Here is a 24,655-nt window from a genome sequence, read left to right on the forward strand (position 1 = left end):
TCTGTCTAGCCATAAGCTACAACATCATATCCATTCACCTATTCTGCTCCTGTTGCATACGATGCCCCTCCTCTAACATACCCAATAACTGTCTGAACATTACCTCCTCCTGATCTACACTAGCATTCCTACCTCTGGATACACGATCGCCACCAACTGATATTGTAAAAGTTTGTATTATATATGCACCTAGCAAAAGTTGTACCAAACTCAATGCTCCTCAATCAGTGACCTAAGCCTTGCGAAGGGCCAACTACACACTCTCCAAGGAATCCATAGTCACCTCAAGCCCATGAGCGAGCCCATCTATATAATATGTTAGCCCAAGATATAATATGTCAATAATTCCTTAGAACTTTGTCTTTACCTCCTTATAACCCATCAAACTTAGCTCAAACCCTAAAAGTGTCTCCATGTGGTGTTGCGTTATAAAATAATATATTTCTCATTTTTTAAGTGGTCAAGTATCTAGAAAATGACCTTTTTCTCAATAAAAAGAAATTCGTTCACCGAAATGCTCTGAGCCAAAAGAGAAATATTTAGAAACGTTCAAGACCTTTCCAACGAGCTATTACACCAAAGGATATGCATCCAGATGAGACCAAAAAACCCCTTATTACTCCAAAATGGCTATAACTTAGCTTTATTTAATTATTAAACGCTAACTTAGGAAATATTAAACATATAAACCAAGTAGCTACAAAATGCCCCAATGACACCACAAATCATGAAATCATCCTGTCACCTGTCTATGATTGAAGTCAGAAATCAAGGATCCGCTGGCTATCTCATCCCTAAAATCTAGGGATGCTCCTAAAACTTAGGAAACAAACCCTATTCCCATAACCCATCATAATATGACAAAGTTCTAAGGAATTATTGACATATTATATCTTGTGACATATTATGAGCGAGCCCATCTATATAATATTTCAGTGGCTAGTAGTCAGCATAGCCATCAGTCCCATTCTTCAATTGGGAGCTCCCTTCATTCCTCTAGGTGGCATTGCCATCGTACACCTACTACGAATAGACCATTGCTTCCTCAGTTCACACCAGGTGAACAAACAATGCAGGTGGAACCACCAGAGGTGGGGTTCCATGAGTCAGTTTTGGCGGACACAGCTAAGTGGAGAGCTCTACCCCCTAAGAATAGGGATGTCTTCCCTCTTCCCCAGTATTGTGCACAACGTAGAGATATAGCTAGGTTCAGGGGAGATCGTGGTTATAGACCACCACAGCAGTAGCAAAACTATGACCTCAATAGAGCTACTAGGAGGATCACATTGACTACATATAATGGCTTAGGAGATACGAGTGCACGAGCTTGGGTTCACAAGCTGGACATATATCTTTCATTGCGGCCCATGCCTGAGCGTGAGGCTATTCAGTTTGTTGTGTTGCATCTAGAGGGGATTGCCTATGATTGGTGGCACTATGGATTGGTCACCCAAGATTACGCCTTGGTACATTCCTATGTTGAGTTCACTGAGCGACTCATTACACGGTTTAACCGTAAGGATACAAAACCTTACTATAGAGAGTTGGCTCATCTAAGACAAACTAGTCATACAGAAGCTTATACTAATGAGTTCCAGCATGTTGCGGTTATGGTACCTGATATGCCCCAAAAGCGTAGTGTGATGCTATTCATTGAGGGATTGCAAGACAAGCTTAAGGGATTGGTTCATGCTTTCTAGCCGACCACTCTCAAGGATGCTATTGATGTGACATTGAGACTGGACACCACTCCTACTTGTCCATACATTGACATTGAGACATTGAATAAAAGGCCATTCAAAGATTCATGGCCTCCACAAAAGGCCAACACCTCATAGCTTAGGGATGGTCAGTCAGCTAGACCTCCAAGGATGGACCCAGAGACACAGAATGATTTGAGGAGGAAGAAACTATGCTTTTCATGCAAAGAACCTTGGGAGCCAGGGCATCGTTGCATGGGTAAAGGAAAGGTTCATTTGATTGAGGTGACTTATGAGTTAGGAGATGAGGATGTGCCTGACACTGATGTTGAGGATAGTACGGAGGATGTTGAGCAGGTACAGACACAGTTGGAGTTAGATACCCCTGAGCCCATGGTGTCAGCTAAAGTAGCTATGGCTACCCTCTCCAGCTATCCTAAGTTTAATGCCTTCCGGTTGAAAGGTACACTAAAGGGCAAGCGGGTCACAAGCTTGGTAGACATAGGTGCTACACATAACTTTATTGATCAGAAGTTGGTTGAGAGGCGTGGGTTACAGTGTGAGGAGTTTGGTGGTTTTGGAGTGAAGGTGGCAGATGGTGCAGTTTTGGGTTGCACCAAACGGATTCCACAACTTAGTTTTCAAATTGGGGATTATACTCTGACCAATGATTTTTATGTGCTTCCTATAGAGGATTATGATGTGGTTTTGGGCATGCAGTGGTTACAGGGTATTGGGCATTACATTATTGATCACCACCGTATGCAGTTAGAGTTCCTTTCTGGGGGAAGAAGATTATTTTGAGGGCAGCTTCAGATGGTGGACCTAAAGAGGTGACTTCTCGCAAGATGGAGACTATCCTTAGACATAATGATGTGCTTTGGGCTACGCATTGTTTGGTTAAGTCCAAAACACACACCTCAAGATAATCGTGCATTTCATGTTGACATCTAGTCAATTATGGATCGTCATGGGAGATTTTTTGGTAACAACCTCCTGGAGTGTCTCCAGATAGAGGTTTTGAGCATGGTATAGAGTTGGAGGATGGAGCAAAGCCAGTAATGACTACACCATATCGTCATCCTAGAGCCTATAAGGATGAAATTGAGAAGACTATTCATGAATTATTGGATATGGGTTTCATTCGGCCAAGCTCTAGCCCGTTTGCTTCTTCAGTAGTGCTTGTTAAGAAGAAGGATGGGACTCTACGGATGTGTATCGATTACAGAGCGTTGAACAAAAGGACAATCAAGAATAGATATCCGATTCCACCCATTGATGGGTTGTTGGATGAGCTTCATGGAGCTATTTAGTTCTCTAAGATTGATCTTCGCTCAAGTTACCATTAGATATGTGTACATGCAGAGGATTTACACAAGACTACCTTTCGTTGTCACTATGGACACTACGAGTTTCTGGTAATGCCCTTTGGCCTTACCAACGCACCAGCTACTTTCCAGTCCTGTATGAACCATATCTTCAACAACCAATTGAGAAAGTCGGTTCTAGTATTTTTTGACGACATATTGATTTACAGTCGTACTTGGGAGGATCATATTAGACATGTTGAGGAGGTACTTAGCATAATGGAGAGTCGGTCTCTATTTTCTAAGCTATCCAAATGTGAGTTTGGATTGAGGGAGGTATTATATTTGGGTCATGTGATCAGTGCTGATGGGATGAACGTGCATGAGGAGAAGATTCAGGCGATTCAAAATTGGCCTAGCCCTCAGAACATTACTGAGTTACGTGGATTCCTTGGTTTGTGTGCTTATTACAAAAGATTTGTGAAAGGTTTCTCTCAATTAGTAGCACCTTTGATAGATCTCACAAAGAAAGGGGCGTTCAGATGGACAGAACTAGCACAGGGGGTCTTTGATAGACTCAAGGAGGTTATGAGTACTTGTCCTGTTTTGGCACTACCTAATTTCTCGCAGCCATTTGTCCTAGAGTGTAATGCTTCAGGCTTGGGTATAAGAACAGTGTTGATGCAGAATAGACACCCCACTGCCTATGAGAGCAAGAAGTTGCAAAACAATGAAAGGTTGTACTCTACCTATGATAAGGAAATGTAGGCTATTATGCATGCATTAGCCAAGTTCAGACAGTATCTTGTTGGCAGCAAATTTGTGGTAAGTACTGACCATAACAATCTAAAATATTTCCTAAATCAAACTAAGCTCAATGATCGACAACAAAAATGGGTTAGCAAAATTCAGGCTTATGACTTTGATATCGAATTCATAAAGGGGAAGAATAATACTTTGGCTAATGCACTCTCTAGGAAACCCTCATTGGCTGCCCTATGCTCATTGAGCGAGATTTCGGCAGATTGGAAGGCTCAACTTTTAGTTGAGTACTCCAAGAATCAACATGCTTGTGAGATCATGGAGGGTTTGATAGTGGATGACAGATATAGCATGGTAGATCATATTATCTACCACAAGGGCAGGGTTTATCTTGTTCTGGGTTCTCAATTGAAGGAACAAATTTTGCATGCTCTCCATGATACTCTTACAGCGGGACATCCAGGATATGGTAAGACTTATAGGGAGGTTTGTGAAAGTTTCTCTTGGAAGGGTCTCAAAGATGATGTTTTACATCATGTCCGTGAGTATATGACTTGTTAATAGAACAAGTCGGAGCATACCTACCTAGCGGGTTTATTGCAACACTTACCTATACCAGAACAGAAGTGGACAAGGATCTCTATGGATTTCATTACAGGTCTTCCTCGGGTTCAGGGGAAAGAATGCATTCATGTTGTTGTGGATAGGCTAACCAATTATGCACACTTCTTTCCATTGCATTAGATTTTACAACATCACAGGTCGCTGAGTTATTTTTCAGAGAGGTGTTTAGACTCCATGATCTTCCCAAGACCATTGTGAGTAACAGGGACAGCAGGTTCATGAGTTCCTTTTGGCAGGAAATTTTCAGGCAAATAGGCACTGTGTTGACACCTAATACTAGTTACCACCCTCAAACTGATGGATAGACTGAAATAGTCAACAAGTGGGTTGAGGGATATTTGCATAACTGTGTCAGGGCAGCAAAAAGCATGGATACGTTGGTTATATTTGGGTGAGTATTATTATAATACCATGCACCATATGTCCATTGGCATGACGCCTTTTAGAGCTCTCTATGGATATGAAGCATTATCTTTCATTGATTTGGCACTTAGTGACAGTAGAGTACCCTTGGCTCAGGATTAGTTACAGGAGAATCAGGATATCATGAGATCTCTCCAGGAGAATTTACAGCAGGCTCAGAATCAGCAAAAGATATACGCTAACAGGCATAGGATTGAGAGAGCATTTGAGGTGGATGATATGGTCTTTCTACGCTTACAACCATATCAACAAAGCACCCTAAAAAGTGGGGAGCTGAAAAGCTCCAACCACATTTTTATGGTCCATACCGGGTCATCAAACGAGTGGGGGAGGTTGCATATGAGGTTGAGTTACCACCTGGCAGTAGAATTCATAATGTATTCCATGTATCCTGCCTGAAAAAGGCCCTCAGACAGCATATTACAATTTCACCTGAGTTACCTCCCATGGATGAGGAAGGTAAATTGATTTTAGTTCTTGCTAAGATTCTAGAGGTAAGGGAATGGCGGTTGAGAAGTAGGGTGATTCAAGAGTATTTGGTATGATGGAGAGATCTTCCCATAGAGGATGCCACTTGGGAGGGTGAGAGCATTTTACAGCATCCAGCATTACAGTTGCTTATGGGCAAGCATCTCCGAGAGGGGAGAACTGTCATGTCCCCTCTCTAACTCCATCTAGCAGAGACTTGTGAGTCAACTTATTATGGGGTCTTGTAGGTTGACGGGGTTGGATAGAGACCCAGTATGGTTATGCAGTGTTGGAAATTTGGTATTCTAGCAGTTGTTCAGTTTGGAGACATTCCTTGTTTTTAGGAGGCAATTCCTAAAATTATGGGGGTTATTCCTACTTTTTAGGAGGGATGATCATGCCCAGAGTGGGACCTCCATTAGATGATCCCTTTAGTTCAGTTTCAGAGGAATAGGATTTGTTTCCTATGTTTTAGGAGTATCCCTAGATTTTAGGGATGAGACTGCCAATGGATCCTTGATTTCCTACTTCAGTCATAGACAGGTGACAGGATGATTTCATAGTTTGTGGTGTCATTGGGGCATTTTGTAGCTACTTGGATTATATTTTTAATATTTGTTAAGTTAGTGTTTAATAATTAAATAAGGCTAAGTTATAGCCATTTTAGAGTAATAAGGGGTTTTTTTGGCCTCATCTAGATGCATATCCTTTGGTGTAATAGCTCATTGGAAAGGTCTTGAACTCTTCTAAATATTTCTCTTTTGGCTCAGAACATTTCGGTGAACGGATTTCTTTCTATTGAGAAAAAAGTCATTTTCTAGATACTTGACCACTTAAAAAATGAGAAATATATTATTTTATAACCCAACGCCACATGGAGACACTTTTAGGGTTTGAGCTAAGTATGATGGGTTATAAGGAGGTAAAGACAAAATTCTAAGGAATTATTGACATATTACATCTTGGATTTGTGATTTGGGTTCTGATTGAGCTTCGGCACTTGGGACGCCAACCCCACTTGCTTTGCCTGTTTGGGACGTAGCCCCCAAAACAGTGGTTTGGATTCGTTGCAATCAGAAGCATCTTGGAGATTGTGCATTGTTTCTCCTGGGGAACGCAGTATTCAATCAGAGTTTTAGCTGGGGTTTGGGCATTCTATCCACGTGTGGGCACTTGCAACTATACGGCAGCACCTGGCAGCCATATTCTTTCTCACGTGCAGCATTTGAGAGCTGGAATCTAGCCGTAGCTTCCTTCTAGGCTCATATTTCTCTTGCACGCCTTCAGGTTGGGTCTATCCTTGGTTGCAATCATCTAGATATTGTCGTAAATTTTCAGCTGGGTACAAATTAGGTTTTATATTCAAAAATTTGCATAAAGTGAAATTGCTTTGGTTGTATTTGGAATACATTTTCAAAACTGGTTCATGTTATTGTACTTCTGTTATTACTTATTGCAAAATCACCAAAAACATAAAACAATCAAACCCTTCTGCAACTTCCATCTAGCTCTACAAGAAAATTTTAATAAACAGGGAAAACAAATTTAAAACATACGTGAATCCTCAACGCATAATGCATCAAAATTACCCAAACCTTGAGTATTCGTGATAAAAAACCCCATATGACTATCACCCTCATGTGAAATAGATGATGTCTCATAGTGATGAAAAGGAACCCTGCTGCTATTATGAAAATCAGAAATTCTAACAATGTTGATAGCAACATCAGGAATGTTTTGCATATCATTTTGGGGCTCCACCATACTATTATCTAGTTGCAAATTTCCTTATCAATAATTGCTTTGATTTTGTTCCCATGTTCTCCCAAGGAATCCACACCATGGCTACCCAAATCACTAACATTCTTATACATAGTTGAAAAACTCAGACTCGACAATAACTCGGCCAACCCAAAATCTTTGAAGAACTTGGAATAGCCAAGAACTCGACAAATCAATCAGCACTTTTATGTAACATTTGAAAATATATATAATTTTAGTTCTTTCAAATTACTTACAAGTTATATTAAATTTTAGTTTTTATACAGATCTAAATAAGCAATCTCAAATATATATACTTAAACCTATTTTTGTTTCTAATATTTTACAAATTACATATATATATTATTATATTTTAACTTTTAGATATGTAAATATATTATATATTTTTTAATTTTTACATATGTAAATGAATTATATAGATAAAACTAAAAATACATTCTATGTATGTAAATAATTTATATTTGCATTTGACATGCACATTCAATGAATTTGTAGTTTATATTTACATAAAAATAATTAAAATGTTCATATGTCTAAGTTCACATACTCTGGAAATTTTAATTTAAAATATATATCTTTCTGAGAGTCACAGTGATCAAAAGTTGGGCACAGCAATCAAATGTTACAGTTGATACTTGAATTTTCTTGGTTGGACAATTAGTTGGCATTGCATTTTTAACCCCATCCTTTGCTTTTTTTTCTCCTTGCACTTGATTTTCCTTCCACCCACTGCATTTTCGTTTTCTTCCACACAACATTCAGCATTTGAACAGTCGATTAGAATGACTCACAACAAAATGAAACAACCCTAACTATTTTTTATTATTATTTAATTCAAAAGTTTTCACTTGAAGAATGAGTTTTTCCCGAAAAATCACACAAGTAGAGCTTTGAGGAAGAAATCGGCGCGTGATAGTGAAAAAAAAGGAAGCCGGTTTAAACAAAGATAAAATCGATTTACATTTTGGGTGGCCATATACCACAAAATTTGCTCTATCTCACAGAGATTTACAACTATGTTCTCCTATATAGTTATGTCAGCCATATGTGAAGATTCTCTATCCGTTCCATGAATAAACAATGCATCAGCTATAGTTCCATATTTCCTCCTTGCATGCTCAGTCTTGTGGCAAAATTTTGGGTGCATGTTCATGTAGTCCCCAAAAGGAAGATCCTTTTCCCTCCTTACATGCTCAGTCTTGTGGAAAAGTTTCGGGTGTGTTAAAGCATGTAGCTTCAGTCTGACATTAACTATGATCAGCATATATATGCATATGTATTATTGTTGTATGTGAATCAATGCACAGTTGAAATCGATGATCATATATATATTTTCGGAGATCATTTAAGGCATGATCAAAAACTTATTCTGATTCCTTTGATATTTAGATCACTGTTGATCTATACTTTATATCGGGCTGCAGATCATAATGATTGGTAATACATAATTAGAATTGTGTTAAGTCTGTAACAAATCGGGCATGATTAGTTAACACCGAACAAGTGTGAGGATGAATGTTCATGTCTCCATTCGGAGACATGACCATTCATCCCCACACCCTTCCACATGATATGTATACTTGATCCTCCTAAATAAACAAGGCATCGAAATCAATTAATGCAAGCACATGAAAGGATCGAAGGACATTTCAAGTTCAAGAGTATTATATTATCTCTGTTATTTCTGTACTAACTTCTACAGATTTTGGAACAAACCTATCCTTTGTCAACAGTGTTCATAGCTGCAGTAAAATTGTGCATCAGCAAGCCACAAATTTGAAATCTGGTCAGAAAATTTACAGGGTGCATGTTCATGTATTCCCCAAAAGGAAAATCCTTTTCAAAACGTTGAGGAAGATCCTCAAATATTCCAAACACTACTGCTTCTTTGTCCCGAGGTGCTGAACTTTTGCTAGTGGAAAGTGTGGATGATCCCTTAAGTTTAGACAGTCCAATCTTTGAAAGTGAATCCTCTAAACAATGCAACTTATGTCTGCTCAGATGTTGCGTTTCTAATATTTCTTTGCAATCCTATTTATCGCCAAACAACCATGTCATGAAGATTTATCACATTGTACAAACTGGAAACCAGTCCAATTATTGTATAGACAATCTGATTTCACCTCACAGGCTGGCAAGATCCAAGCTCTGATACCACTCAAATATACCGGCTAAGCATTTTAAGATAATTCTGATTTACTTTCCAATGAATCTTTCCAGTGTGCTACTGGAGTTTTGGTTTTTGTGCAAAGTGCTGATATTTTGTTTATTTTGCAGTTTTCTAACTTTAATGTCTTTTTGGAATAAGATAGAATGCATAGAAATGTCAATCTATATAAACAATTGCTACAACCAATGATTTCAAATATGAAAATAGTTCTTTATTTTCAAGCCAAAATGAATGAATGATAACAATCGTACTCAGAACTTTGAGAAGAATTGAGGGCCTGAAATTAATACAATTCCAAAATACCAGTAAATTGCATTGCTGTAGCTGTTTATGACTGACATCAGCCCTCCAGGTTGCAAAGAATTAATAATATCATTGCACTGCCAATTCTAATCTGTGCTGCAATGACAATTTTAGGCTGAATTCCTCTCAATTTGGACCCCCTGTATAGAAATTCCAGTCTTCCTGGCTAGGTTGCATGGGTACGCATACCCATACCCCTGAGATGCACAACCACGTACCCAACTAACAAGTACTGGGTACTCAGTGGAGAGCATCATAGCAAAAGACATTGATGAAGATTTCTGAATTGTTTCCATTTTTTGTTTGCATATCAGCTTGTTGTTTATCAAGTGTATTCAACTTGTAACTAGTTTGAAACTTTGACACAATACTGATTAATAGCAAACTTTATCACTGTTCAAGTCAGAAATTTATCATTTGCAATATGTCATTTTTAAATGGTTTATGATCTTCTTGTTCATGTTTAAAGTCTGCATTCTCTGTTATGCATCTAAACAATTAGCATAGATTACTATTACAAGCATATTGCAAATCTGAAACTGAAAACAATACATTACATCTGCAAACTTTAACACTGTTCTTGTTTTGAAAAACCATTATCATGACTCATATTTTCAGATTTTCTATAAATATTAAATTACATTTTAAAAAATTGGCATACCCCCATCCCCCATTTTGAAAAATAGTTGTACCCTTACCCATACCCTAAGTACCCAAGTACACCCGTTCCCATGCAACCTTGCTTCCATACTTGGCATACTAGCCGTTTACTCGGCCATTTTCTAATACTCGCCGAGTTTTCCAGCCAGGCGAGTTTTTCCGCCATTAACTCATGGATTTGAAAATTCTAGCGTCGACGACAAATCGCCGATTAATCTGCAAGTTTTAAAAGAAAACTCGTCCCCACGCATAGGCCAGCAATATAGGCCAAAAAAGTTGACTTTTCAACAGGAGTTTTCTATTGTGCGATCGGCATTCATCATGAGAATGCGATTTTGTACCCACTATGCATTTATATATATCTAAACTCTACTTGTTTCTTTTGTGTTCTCTTTAATTAACTCATTAGATGCATCTTCTCATTGAAATTTGCACAAAAAATGTATTTTGAATTAAATCTTAGCAATATTTTTAGTTTCCCGAGTTTTCTCGAGTTTTTTTTTTTTAAATGGCCGAGTTTTTCCCGAATAAACTTTTAGGGAGCTTGGCGAGTTGTTGCTGACTCCGAGTTTTCCAACTATGGGCTGAAGTATGGAACTGGTAATTGTTTACCGCATAGATTAAATGATTAATGCACATAGACAATGAACTAGAACAGAAAAACTCCTTCTATTATTCGCATATGCCAACAGATTACATACAGAGCATAAGATGCTTTACAATGATCCCAGATGGGGTATAAATACTTTCTGCCAAACCTTCCTAAAGGGGTCTGTCGGCTACAAAATAATCCTAATCTACCCGTCGGCTACAAAATCTTTACCAACACATGAACCCGTCAGCTACAAAATCTTTACCGATGACAACACCTTGTCGGCTACACAATATTTACAGATGACATCATCCCCCCCAAAAGAAAAAGTCATCTCCAGATGACAATTACAAAATATCTAAGACAAATTAACAAAACAAAATACATTAACTGACTAACAAGATAGATCTATTTCTACGACACCGATATCACATTCATTCCAAGCCTGCACCAAACTGGTCTCCAACCCACGTTGCATTTGTAGCCTCTGATAAGACAATACTGTCTCCTTAATCAAGTTGACCTTGAGAGCCACTTGTGCTACTTTCTCTGCTTCCAACTCTGGGTCCACTAAGCTAAGTGTCGCTGTATTGCCTTCAACTAGATGATCAACTCCTGCCTTCAACTGGATGATCAACTCCTCCCGAGCTCTCTATGCATCCACCAAGACAGCCTCACGCCCAACACCTACTCCAAGTGCCTCTGGTACACAAACACTCCATGCCTACAATAGCTCCAAGTCTTCATCAACTCGTCACACTTCTGACGACTAACTAACCGCAACAACTGCGGGTCTAGCGAGGTCGAGGAGCAACGCCCCAGGTGCGCTCCCTGTCGCAATACAGGGCACTTTCGAAACCACACAAAACACCATTTTCGTGATTTTCTTTCGATCCCACACTCTTTCTGGAAACTGCTTGCATTTGCCACTTGTTTATGTCTTTCCCTTCCCCTCGACATCATGCGTTACTCATTCTGAACATTTTTTAGTTGTCGTCGTTTTATTTTTATTTTTATTTTTTATTTTTTTTGCCTGTTCTGTCTCTCTATCACTCCTAACTACTCTGATGCTTTTGCCTATATAATGTAGGGTTCCTCCTTCTGTTACTTTTGTTTTTTGAAGCAAGGTTCTATCTAGATCTCCAAGAATATCTCTTAAATGCAGTCTGCGGCATATGTTGTACGAGAGTGAGAAATATTGTTCTATGTCCAGTTAGATCCCTGCGACCACAATGACTCCATTTTTCCCATCAAATTCCGCGCAATCAAAACCTACATAGCTTATCAAAACCTTCTTCTCGCGAGACTCCCTATTCTCCATGGCAGCACAGCCAACATGGTCTCATATCCGCGGGATGAAATCTTAAGAGCCACGGAAAAGAAACTCTAAATGCGGGAAATTAGAAGTATCCGCGGGGGAAGAGAAGATTACTTCAGCTCTGCCAATTAGCATTAACAATACACTCCGCGGAGACAAAGTTTAGCCATGGGAACACAAGCCACTTCCACAGGGAGCATCCACGGGAGAATAGAAGGTATCCGCGAGGGAACTAAAGACATCCACAGAACAAAAAATAAGGCAACCGCGAGGGAAAACATTTTTTATTTTTTATTTTTATTTTTATTTATTTTGTTTAACAAAAAAAACACAATTGCTTAATTTTGCCTTCCGACCTCGCCAACCTACAATGACGAGGCAGACGGTTGAGCTTGGTCATTCTACAACGACGACGGGCTCTTCCTCGCATGGTAGATCTTCAGCTTCGACCCATTGACTACCTAAGGCACTTCTTGCCTGTCCAAGGTCCACAATTTTATTGCTCTATTGTCGCCTACCTCCCGAATCTGGTATGGTCTGACCCATCTGACCTTAAGCTTTCTTGGTTTAATTTCATTCCGACCATCATACTTGAGTACCAACTACCCCGGCTAAAACCTGTTGAGTTTGAGATGCTTATCATGCCACGCCTTACATCTTTTCTATGTCACCTCCATGGCCCACTGCGCCCGGCACCCTTCAATTAATTTTATGGTGCGGTGTATTCTTTTCTTTCTGTGCGGTCCGTTCACCATGTACCGGACAGTGGGATCTTTCTTTTTTCTAGGTTCGAACTGTATGTTCTTCCCCTCAGCTTCAGCAGTAACCACCTTTCCTTCTTCCGCTTCTCTGTATTCCTTCGTACATTCATTTTCCTCTGCTTTCTCACCTTCATCGACCCTTAACATATTACAACTCGGGAACAGTTCATAGTCTTCTATCTACCAGTGGAAAAGGCCATTCACCAAGTCTAGGTCATCATCACTCGATCCTCCTTCTAGTCTCAATACTCCTTCATCCGGTTCCATTCTCCTCTTTCCTTCGTCGTCACTTTCACCTTCACCTTCTGAATCTAACAATGCTGCCTCCTCACCTACCATTTGTGTGTGTAGGTCAATTATGAATCTTTTGCCTCCGCGCTCCATTGATAGGGTATTTCGTTTCCAATCATGTTTTACTTTTTCTTGCACCAACCAATTCCGTCCCAGAATAGCATCATATCCTTTTCTTTTCAATGGAATGACCACGAAGTTCAATAAAAATGGCTACGTTCCAATAGTTACCGGTTGTGCCCTCAAGGTTCCCAATGGTTTGATCCCGTGCTGGTCTGCCATGAGCAACTGGAATGTAGGTGGCCACAATGTCGGCTTTCCCAACTTCTTCCAGGTAACCTCAAGCAACACATTCACACCGGACCCTCCGTCGACAATTGTGGCTGTCAGAACATTTCCCAAAATCCCCATCTCGACGACCGCCGAATGCTTTCCTGTTGTGAATGCCAGAAGCATTGGGTCTATTGCCATCGCTTCACTGCCATCCCTTCTTGTGTCCTTCGTTGCTTTCGGAAACGATGTATAATTCAAAATAGTCGTCCGTAACTGGGGCATTGTGAGGTTACTTATCTTGACCTGTACCTCCATTTGTAAGATCTGTCGTATGATGTTTTGTTCCACAGAGTTATTTGCCGAGGTGCCAATGGTGTCTTTCAGTTGAGAGGTCTTCGCCTACGATGCCTTTTCAATCTCCGCCCGCACTTCCCCCAGTTTCTTCTTTGCTTCTGTCAGATCGGGGTACAGTTTTGCTTGCCTCCGTGTAATTGCCAGAACCTCCTCTTCGTCTGTCCCGACAGTGATCAAATTTACTCTGGAATTTGGACACTTGGCATCTTCATGATCACCGGGTCCGCACCATCTACATAATAATTTTGGTGTATTTGTCGTTGTACAATCCCGAGCAAAGTGGCCCCACAAATTACATGCTCGGCACTAAACGATCGGCCGTCCGTTCGCATCATACTAAATTCGACTTTGGCTACCATTGTTATTGCTGGCATTGTTGTTGTTTTGCCCTCTGCTATTATTTCTGTACCCACTCGAAGTGGCACCATCAATGTTTGTGTTTTCGTTCCCTCCTGACATGGAAGCTGCTTGTGTAAGAAGCACCTATTGAGGTCCTCTGGTTTTCAGTTTGAAGGGGCATTCTTTTATGGAATATCTCATGATCTGACATATCTCGCAAAACTGGTTCTTTGGACAAGATCCCTTTGTATGACCTTTCGCCTTACATTCCGTGCACCATAGTTCGCTTCCCTTTGTTTCCTTCTGCATGTTTTTAAATTCCTTCATCATATAGATCATGTCCTTTTGTAGGGCGCGAACCTTTTTGCTACTGTTTTCATCATCACTGCTATCCTCTCCTGAGGATGCGTCGTCATCTGAGTCGAAGGAACTATTCTTCTTCTTCTTCTTCGTCCTCTGTTCAGTTTCCAAGTTCATTGCTCTATTGTATGCTTTTGTGCATGACGACGGCGGCACAATTTTCATTTTCTTCCGCAACTTCGGGCGTAGGCCTTCCATAAACCATCTTTTCTGAAGTCCGTCCGTCGGCTTATTTTCCATTTTACTTATCAAGTCTTTTAATTTCCTGGCGTAGAGGCAGACAGTTTCGTTCTTCCCCTGCTTAGTATTGAATATCTCTGCTACAATCTCATTATCATCCCACAACAGTTGAAATTCGGCAAAAAACTCCTTTTTAATGTTATCCCAACTGTTTAACTTTTGCAGATCTGTATCAGCAAACCAATCAATTGCGACACCCCGTAGGGTTGCCGAAAATTGCCTCACCCATTCATTTGCATCTGTGATGCCATTTGCTCTCCAAATCGTTTCGCATGTTTTACAGTGTCGGATCGGATCTATCATACCATCGCCATCAAACTTCGACAGCTTTTCCTTTGGTCTTGCGATCACTACTGGATTTTGTGGACGGGCGTTGTTCAGTCCTGCAACACTGGCACTGTTCACTCCCACACCATGGCTTTGCAGTCCCACACCGACGATCTGCAATCCCACATTAGTGGACTATTCTCCCACACCGGCGGACTGTACTCCCACACCGGCGGACTGGTCTCCCACACCGGCGGACTGCACTCCCACACCGGCGGACTATTCTCCCACACCGGCGGTCTGAACAGCTAGGAATGGTAGTGAAGAAGGATCCTCTGAAGTTGTCACTCCGGAAGTGTATCCCGGACGAAGAGTTCACTCTACGCTCTTGCTCCCTCGGCACTCAAGCCCTGCAAGTCGATTCTCTTCCATATGGACTCTCTTCCCTCAGCGAATACAAATTCAAAAACTCCTCCCTTGCTTCCTTCACCAATTCAACCCGTTGTCGAGTCTCCTCCAACAATTCTTTTGCGCTTCTGTGTCCATCGGCAATCTTCTAGAACCTCCTTCTGCGTTCGGCTTGCTATGCCAAAATTAAATTTTCTTGCGTAGTACGCATTCCATCTTTTCCTTTTACCTTATTTCAATCCTTGTTAAGCTAATTTGGCATTAAGCTTCATTCCTCCTTCCTTCCAGGTTCATAGGGCAACAGCGCCAAATGTTTACCGCATAGATTAAATGATTAATGCACACAAACAATGAACCAGAACAGTAGAACTCCTATTAATCGCATATGCCAACAGATTACATACAGAGCATAAGATGCTTTACAATGATCCTAGACGGGGTATAAATACTTTCCGCTGAACCTTCCCGAACGGGTCCGTCAACTACAGAATAATCCTAATCTACCCATCGGCTACAAAATCTTTACCAACACATGAACCCGTCGGCTACAAAATCTTTACCTACGACAACACCTTGTCGTCAGAGGCAGAGTCCACCTTTCCGAGGCAGACTGCCTCTTGACTCGGACTCTGTCGAGTCCTGTCCGAGTCTTGCCTGACTCGGCGAGTCCATGGACTCGCCTGACTCGGCGAGTCTCGATGCCAAGACTCTCGCCAGCGAGTAACAAGTAAAAAGGCAAAAAAAACATAAAATGCTTTGTTTAATTGGATTTTTTTGGTTTGTATAACATGTTATTGACCTAAAAAGGTCATTCCACCATTTGCTTGTGCTCACAAGAGAAAGGAAAGAGTTAGAGAAGAATACTGGGGTTTTGAGAGAGAAATCAACAAACCAGTTTGGTCTCCTGTATTGATTGCTAATGGTTTGTGCATCTTTCTAGCTTGCATTAAAGCATTGAGAGGAGCTTGAGGGAGCATTTGGAGGAGGTTTCTACAAACTTGCATTTCCATTGTTTGTGAAAATTTGAAGAGGTAAGCTACAAGTTGTTGTTGCATTTCTTTGTGTTGTTTTATACTATGTTTTAAACTTTTACATTCATATTTTTTTAAGTATTTTCACTTCTCATTTTGTTTAAATTTGTTTGGTCTCTACTCTCTACTACTAATCTACTATTTTTTTACTTCTCATTTTGTTTACATTCATATTGCAGCAGGCTGACAGCGAACAGTAACTTATTGAAATTTGATATAATGTCTCAACAACAAGGTGAGAGAAGTGGAAATAGGCCTCCATTTAACCCTAATGCAGACCCAAGTGTAATAGCAAGGGATAGGGCTTGGAAACATGCCATCCCGGGGCACAAAAAGGGAGTTGTTACATGTTGGCATTGTGGTGTGGTATATAATGGGGGAGGAATAAATAGATTGAAGTATCACCTAGCACATATATCTAGACGTGATGCTAAAAAATGCAAAGATGTACTCCAAGATGTTATGCAAGATATCCAAACTCTTCTAGAGGAAAAAATGGAGCAAAAAGAATTGAAAAAGAAGCAACATGAAGAAATAGCACAACTAGCCGGAGCCCAACAGGGGTCTTCTAGTTTTCGCTCTCCATTATCCACTGCTCCACCTACGGATACCACTGCGTCTACGAGTGTGAGCATTGGACCTCGCATTCGTAAGCAAAAATCGACACTTGATTCTATGTTTGCTCCACGCACGGCTCCAAGTTCACAGCCATCGCTTGAGGGCATGGGTTGGAACAAGGATAAACATGGTTATGCAAAATTGGCACTTGGGGACTTCTTCATCTACAACAACATTTCATTCAATGCAGCAAGGTAATTATTTATGTAAATTTAAATTTAAGTCTTCTCTTGCTTTCAAAGTTACAAGTTTCAGCTTTCAACTTTCAGCTTTTAATAATATGTTTATTTTGTTTATTTTAATTTGTATTTTGTTTTCAAATTTATTTATAATATACTAATTTGTTTAACTTGAAATTTTATTCTATTTTTTTTAGGTCCCCTTATTGGCAAATTGGAATCGATGCTGTTGCTGTTTGTGGTCCGGGGTTCAAAGCCCCTAGTGCTGAAGAGCTAGGAGGCCCTATTTTGAACCAAAGGGTGGCTGATGTACAAGTTGAAATCACAGAGCAGCGTGAGGTGTGGAAGAAAAAAGGTTGCACCATCATGACTGATGGTTGGACTGATAGAAGGAGTAGAACACTCCTCAACTTTCTTGTTTCTTCATCAAGTAAACTGTAATTGTACTTAGTCTTAGACATTAAAAATTTAGAAGTAGAACTTGTACTTAAGTGATTAAGTTTATAAATTTTGAATTTATAAATTATGATTCATCATTAATCATTATACTAATTTGTTTCTTTTTCTTTAGGTGCCACGGTTTTTCTGAAATCCATTGATACCTCGGGAAAAACAAAGAATGCTGAATATCTTTGTGGAATAATGGATGAAGTGATAAAGGATGTAGGTGAGGAGAATGTGGTGCAAATAGTTACTGATAATGCAGCAAATTATGTTGCTGCAGGAAAGCTTCTTATGGAGAGACACCCTCACCTATTTTGGACCCCTTGTGCCGCTCATTGCATTGACCTCATGTTAGAGGATCTTGGTAAACTCCCTTGGATCAAAATAGTTATAGAGCGAGGAAGGAGTGTATGCAAATTCATATATAATCATACATGGGTCCTCAACCTCATGAGGAAACACAATGAGCAAAGGGAGTTGTCTCGTCCAGGTGTCACTAGATTTGCAACCAACTTCCTCACATTGAAATCCTTGCTTGATTCAAAGGGAGGTTTGAGACGTATGTTTGTTAGTGAGGAGTGGCTTGCATCCTCATATGCAAATACCACTGCAGGGATTGTTGCAGCTGATCATATTTTTTGACGAGCCCTCTTGTTGGACACCTATTGCTGATATTGTGAAGGTAATTTTCCTTTTTGTCCTCATTTCAACTTTATTTTGTTTATGAAATTATGTTATAAATTATTGTTCATTTTTTAAAGAAAAAACTTAAAGCTGATTATTTCTTTTCCAACTTTCATAATGATTGCAGTTTGTAAAGCCACTTATTGTTCTCCTACGAACAACTGATGGAGAGAAGCCCTCAATGGGCTACATTTATGAGGGCATGGATAGGGTGAAGGAGGCCATTCGCACTTTTTTTGCAGGGAATCGAGATAGGTATGGGCCTATATGGGATGTCATTGATAGACGATGGCACAATCTACTTCACAGGCCTATACATGCACCGGCCTACTTCCTTAATCCAGCATACCAGTTCAGCCCACATTTCAAGGCTGATGATGAGGTGTGGAGCGGCCTCTACGATGTTATAGAGAGAATGTCACCTAATTCAGCAGTTAGCACAGATATAGTCCGTGAGATTGAGCTATTTAAAAAAGCTCAAGGAGACTTATTTGCACGAGAGTTGTGTAAAACAAATAGGACAGCATTGATGCCTGGTAAACACTAAAAATCTTTGATTCTAATTTCTACATCCTAATTTCTAATAGTAATTCTATTACCATCTTAATTTGATAAATTCAAAGTTATTGATACGATTCAAAAATTTCTTGTCTCAAATGCATGGTGGGAGATGTTTGGCACAAAGGTGCCAAATTTACAAAGGATTGCGATTCGCATCTTGAGCCAACCATCTAGCGCATCAAGATGCGAACGTAATTGGAGTCTTTTTTAGCACATACACTCAAAGAAGCGCAATAGGTTGGCAGTGCAAAAATTAAATGATCTTGTCTTTGTTCACTACAACCTTCGCCTTCGCCATAGACAGATCCTTGGCACCGATACAACTCCGATTGTATTAGAGAATGTTGATCCTCATGTAGAGTGGAACACAGAGGTGGATGATCCTGTCTTCAGTGATGAAGATGTGGAGTGGGTAGATCAGGTGGATCGAAAGGCTGAGGCAGTAGCGATGGCAGTTGAGGAGGCTAGAGCACGAGGAGACAGAGTGGACCCTGAGGCTAGGAGTGATGGATCTGAGGCTGATGACGAGGATTATGTGCGTGAGGAGGATGATGATGATGAGGATGAGGAGGAGGTTCAGGGTCAGCCTCAGACACAGGCAGAGAGGATGGCTCTAGAGTCTTCCATGACTTATCGTAGGCGCACTCGTAGGAGGACATAGAGGATGGCTCTAGTTGTTATTTTGATATATGTTTTGAACCTTTGAATTTGATACCATGGATTTTGTAATCCATGAATGTTGTAGACATTTGAGTCTTTAATATTGGAGTGACACTATGTTTATTACTTTATAGTTTATAACTTTATATTGTGGTTATTCAGTTTTTTTCCTTCAAAAATTCGCTTTTATACTTATATGATCTATGCAAAATTGTGTATGTGTATTAAGTAGGTTCTATTTATATCAATTATTGTGTATTTGATGTTAATTGACTAAAAGATGCAAGAAACAATCTTAAAATCCTTAAAAATCTTTGGATTTCATGAGTTTTTCAATTTTCCGAGTCCTTGCCGAGTCCGAGTCCGAGTCGGATTTTGACCTTTCCGAGTTAGAGGCGAGTCCAAGTCCCATAACACTGATATTTACAGACGACAGTAATTCATCTACAATTCCTAATTTTAATTGAAAACACACTAAAGCTCCCTAATCTCCTACAGGCTCAATATTTCTCTCTGGTGATGCATTCTGGAAACACAAGCTGAGAAACACTTGAAATTCTGCCTGGTTGGTGATGTCAGCTGCTTGCTGGGATTGTATGGCTGGCAGGGAATCACAGAAACAGCCCCACATCACCCTAAAAAGTAGGACTAGGTCTGTCAACCTAAACTGAGACCTTGTCAATCCCCTCTATTGCATGTTCCTCTGGAGCCACTGCCACTGAACTGGAAGTTCTTCCTAAAAAATTCTAGTACATCCTGGAAAATAGTAAGTGCGTCCAAGGTCTCCAAAATGTCCCCAACGATCTCTGGATGCCTCCTAGACAACTACCAATCAATCCCTAAAAAATGGGGACCCTTTCTAAATTTTATGAATATGTAACTGCTCCAGCCTCCAAACTACCTGAAAAGCTCTCATCTGGCTCTCTATGCCCAGTATGAGTCCCATTCACACTCTGTTGGCCTACAGGAACTTCAGCAGTAATGGGCCAACCTACAACTCAAGCTCCTGTCGCCTAGGAAGGGGAAATTACACAAGTGCAAAGATCCTGGGACACTAACAGTATTTTGCCTAATGATACCCTTTCTCTAGTACCACTACCTAAATTTGCAATTAGATTTCTAGACAAAAGGTCTGTACTTGATACTCTGACCTATCAAGTCCTCATTTTTATATTTACTTTAATTGACCTCTTCTTAATATACAATGTTTATATAGGTTTTTGTTTCTCACTAGTTTCTAAACTTTCTAGTTATACATGCATATATAAACTGTCTCAAGGACAACATGAGTTGATGAATCAGCTCTATCAGATTAAACAGCAAAAAGACAAGCATAATAAATATGACTAGACCAGTCCAAAGTATCTTTTCATAGCAAAACCCATGAACGAAGATATACATCATTTTTAACAAGAACACTTATTATCTCTGAACATTGAATTCACAATTTTGCCACATGAACCTTTTTCAGTCATGAATGCAGGAGATACAACATCTACTACAACTAGCAAGAAACATGTCATACCAGCATTTCTCTCAACTCCTTTTGTCATAACTGTAACTTCTTTTTCTTTTTTGGGTTCTCCTTTTTCTTTGGAACTTTTTCCTGCAGACTAACAGCACATACAAGTCAGCTTGAAGAGAGCAAAAGAAAGGCATGACCACATATATTTCCTTCATAAAATCTATTGCAGTTAATGTAAACATTAATATTTGATTAATAATTTACTTACAGCTAGCAATGCCATACGAAGTTGTCTTTCTTCTTCATCTTGTTCAGCATACTTTTGTTTGATCTTTTTCAATTTTCCCTTACGACCACGGCCTACCTTTCCAGATGCCACACTTATGTCCTGCTTTTCGTCACTGGCATCTGCTTCAACTTGTCTATGTTGGCTCCCTAACTCTTCATTCTCTAAAGTTTCTTCATGTAATTCTTGATCTTCTCTATTTAAAATGTTGTCCTGAGTTCCTTTCTTTAGTTTTCTTCGTTCTGCCTTTGACAGATAGGGCTTTTCTCTCTGTGTGGATTTATTTGGATGATTGACTTCCTGAATATTATCTGGTTCTGCAGTTGTTTGGTGAATTTCAAGCCCATATTTATTCGGTTTTTTGCCTGACATGTTAATAGATCCAAGTGCCAGTGCTTTGTCCATTAACTCATCAAGTTGTGATGAATTCTGATAGATTTGATTTTCTACATTCTCATTGAAAGAGACTTCTTTGTATTCTTCTGTGGAAAATTTACTATCTTGCTGGTCTATAGCTAAGGCTCCTGCTATTCCATTTCCTTCTGCACTTGTTGACATATCCAAAATTTCATTAGCATCACCATATCCAGCAGAATTCGCTACATTACTAGCACTATCTATACCTTCTGATAACTTTGAACCTGTATTCGAATCATCATCCATATTACTATCTCCTTCAGAAGCAAGTTCATTGTCTGATGTGTCAGAGTACTGCCCTGCTGAAGTTTCGTGGATTTCCCCTCTGTCCTTTACAGATTCAAGATCTTCATTCTCAATTCTTACACGGCGTTCATTTAAATGTGATCCTAAAGAACTCTCATCTAGCCGAAATAAGATACCAAAACCCATGATAAGAGGATGAGGTGGAAGAAAGTTTTTCCTTCCCCTAATCATAAAACTTCCGACAGTAAGATATTCTCCTGTTGGTGCAGTCTTACTCACTTGATGAGGATGCACCCACCAAGCACTTGTAATGATCTTTGAATCCCATGCTTGGCTGTGGCATACCTAAACAATTGATCAAAACATTAAATCCACGAAAACAGAAAGCACAGATATGCTTTACAAATATCAGTCCATATAAATTTGAAAATATTTGAAAACCAAAATGATTGTAATATTCCAATTCAAATGGACTCAAACTCAATCCTGTAATCAAATAACTCCTGGAATAAATCAAAACTATAAAATGAAGATTTTCAGAGAGGTACTTTTTTAAAAATGACAAGAATAAAAGAATGAAATCTTTGCATAATTTATTGTTTCTAACTGAAATAATGACTCTCGATGACATACTTCTTGGAAGCAAATTATTTTCTTACCGATTAGTATAAATAATGGAATCCAACATGAACAAATTTATCTGTTTATTATATATCTCGCATATAGCACACACACTTCCCAACTGGTTACAAAACATAGCCTTAAATTTTATCACCTCACCAGCTTACAGGAAAAATTTGCCAAAAAGGATAGTGAAAGCATGATTTTTATCAAATCAGAATGAAAAAATAATGCACACTTACAGTAAAACATCCAGCCTGATTAAGTGTGAGCGGCGGAATTGGATGATCCAGAATATGATTCTTGATCACAGTACTTGAAGCTCCATGTAGCTCCGCATGCACATACCTTCACACATTCACCCAGAACATCCAATGTTCACCTTGATAAAAGTTCTAAATTATCAATCTCTAAATAAATATTAACAATAAAATAAATGAGTTATGGACAATTTTCATTACAAAATCCAGAACTAAATTTGTGACTGTATAATGTACTCAATTTATAGAAAATTTGAAATATCATACCAACTGAAAAAAGTGTAATATCAGCAGATTTCATGATTATGTTAGCTGCACTTGAGCCTCTTAGAGATCAAATATGAAGTGCATGATGTGTTAATCAAAATTGGGGTAATTGTTCTGCATGACATTAGGCAATAAAATTTGAATCTTCTTGGTCTGCGCCATTTGCCTTCCACTGTAAAAACATACTTGTGCCCAGAAACTAACCTAGTTGTATAACACAAAGATGGCCTATATTCAAAATATACTCTGATTATTGCACTCACAATTGTAAGTGAAATAGTAAATATTTTTATGTAAATATAAAATTAAAAATTCATTGTATGTGCATGTCAAATGTAAATATAAATTATGAGTTTTGTGTCGCTTGCATGTGATGTTTTCCAAACAAAGTGTTTTCTTGTTTTACAATGTGATGGAGTTTGGCCATTTTTGGGGGTATTTTACCATGTTAAGTCTGGTGTTTTGCCGTGTGAATATGTCTGTGAAGGGCTGTTTTTTTAATTTTTTTCCACAAAAAATTTAGTTTGGCAGATTTTTTTTATTTTTCTCCACAAAAAATCATGAGATGATTTTTCGGTTTTCTATTGTTTGTCCTTCAAGAATTAGTGGGGGGTTTTTAATAAAATTTTTCCCTTAAAAAACTTTTGTTGGGGTTTAATAATTTTCTCTTCAAATTTTACATTTTATATTTGCATAATTTTTTACTCAAAATCTAGGAGGGTTTTATTATTTTTGTCCATAACAAATTATTGTGGGTTTTATGCAATTTTTTGTCTCAAACATCAAATTTTGTACAAGGGTCTTACCATTTCTGCTAAAATGTTAAGTTTTGTAGTTTGATATGTCTTAAATTTTGTATTGGGCTTTCAGCGATTTTTCTCCTCAAAACTCATGTTTAGTTTTTCATTTTATCCTCAAATTTTTTTTCAGGATTTTAATTTTTCTAAAAAACTCATGACTAGTTTTGTTGGTCTCAAGTTTTCAAAAAAAAAAATTCAAAAAATGATGCTTTAAATAAACTTCAATTTCAGGGTTTGGTGTATTTTTCCTCAAAAATCATGGTTTCTTCCAGTGTATTTTAGGTTGCATTTAGAGTTGTCAGGGGGAACATTTGCAAGTGGTTTTTTGGCACTTTTTGGCAAAATTGTCTGGCAGGTTTGTTGAATTTTCAACAAAATTATGGTTTCAGATTTTTGTCAATTTCAACAACTAACTTCAAAGGGATAGCTTTAGCACCCAAGAAGAAGTTGGGATGGATTCTAATACTCTTGGTCCTTTCCATTAGTACTATAAATTCAAGGGGGGTCTCTACAAAGAGTCTTCTGAAGAGAAGGGGGCAGCCTTCTATGCTTTTTTCTGTAGTTAGTACAATGGCCACTAAGAGAGGGTATTAGAATAATATTGTAAATTTTTTTATGGTCACCCTTATTAGGTTTAGTTCTAGTAAATTTTTATTTTCATATTCAACTAACGATTTTTTCACTTTGAAAAATCCTCTTGTACTTTACTATTTA

At 38.9% G+C, this 24,655-nt stretch overlaps 1 protein-coding gene across 1 annotated transcript in view; it reads right to left on the reverse strand.

Moving 5' to 3' along the window:
• Positions 1 to 24,655, reverse strand: part of EMB1441 (zinc knuckle (CCHC-type) family protein) — a 231,980-nt gene that overhangs the window by 46,493 nt on the left and 160,832 nt on the right. The window contains exons 10-12 of the mRNA XM_089825338.1: positions 22,857 to 22,962; positions 21,313 to 22,338; positions 21,105 to 21,192 (exon numbers count right to left, since the gene is read on the reverse strand). Of these exons, the coding sequence (XP_089681464.1) occupies positions 21,105 to 21,192; positions 21,313 to 22,338; positions 22,857 to 22,962 (1,220 nt within the window). The remainder of the gene's footprint in view (positions 1 to 21,104; positions 21,193 to 21,312; positions 22,339 to 22,856; positions 22,963 to 24,655) is intronic.

Source organism: Cupressus sempervirens, chromosome 4 (assembly GCF_028749045.1).
Source record: "Cupressus sempervirens isolate cs-2001-9-10 chromosome 4, ASM2874904v1, whole genome shotgun sequence".
In the NCBI taxonomy this organism is placed as follows: Eukaryota; Viridiplantae; Streptophyta; class Pinopsida; order Cupressales; family Cupressaceae; genus Cupressus; species Cupressus sempervirens.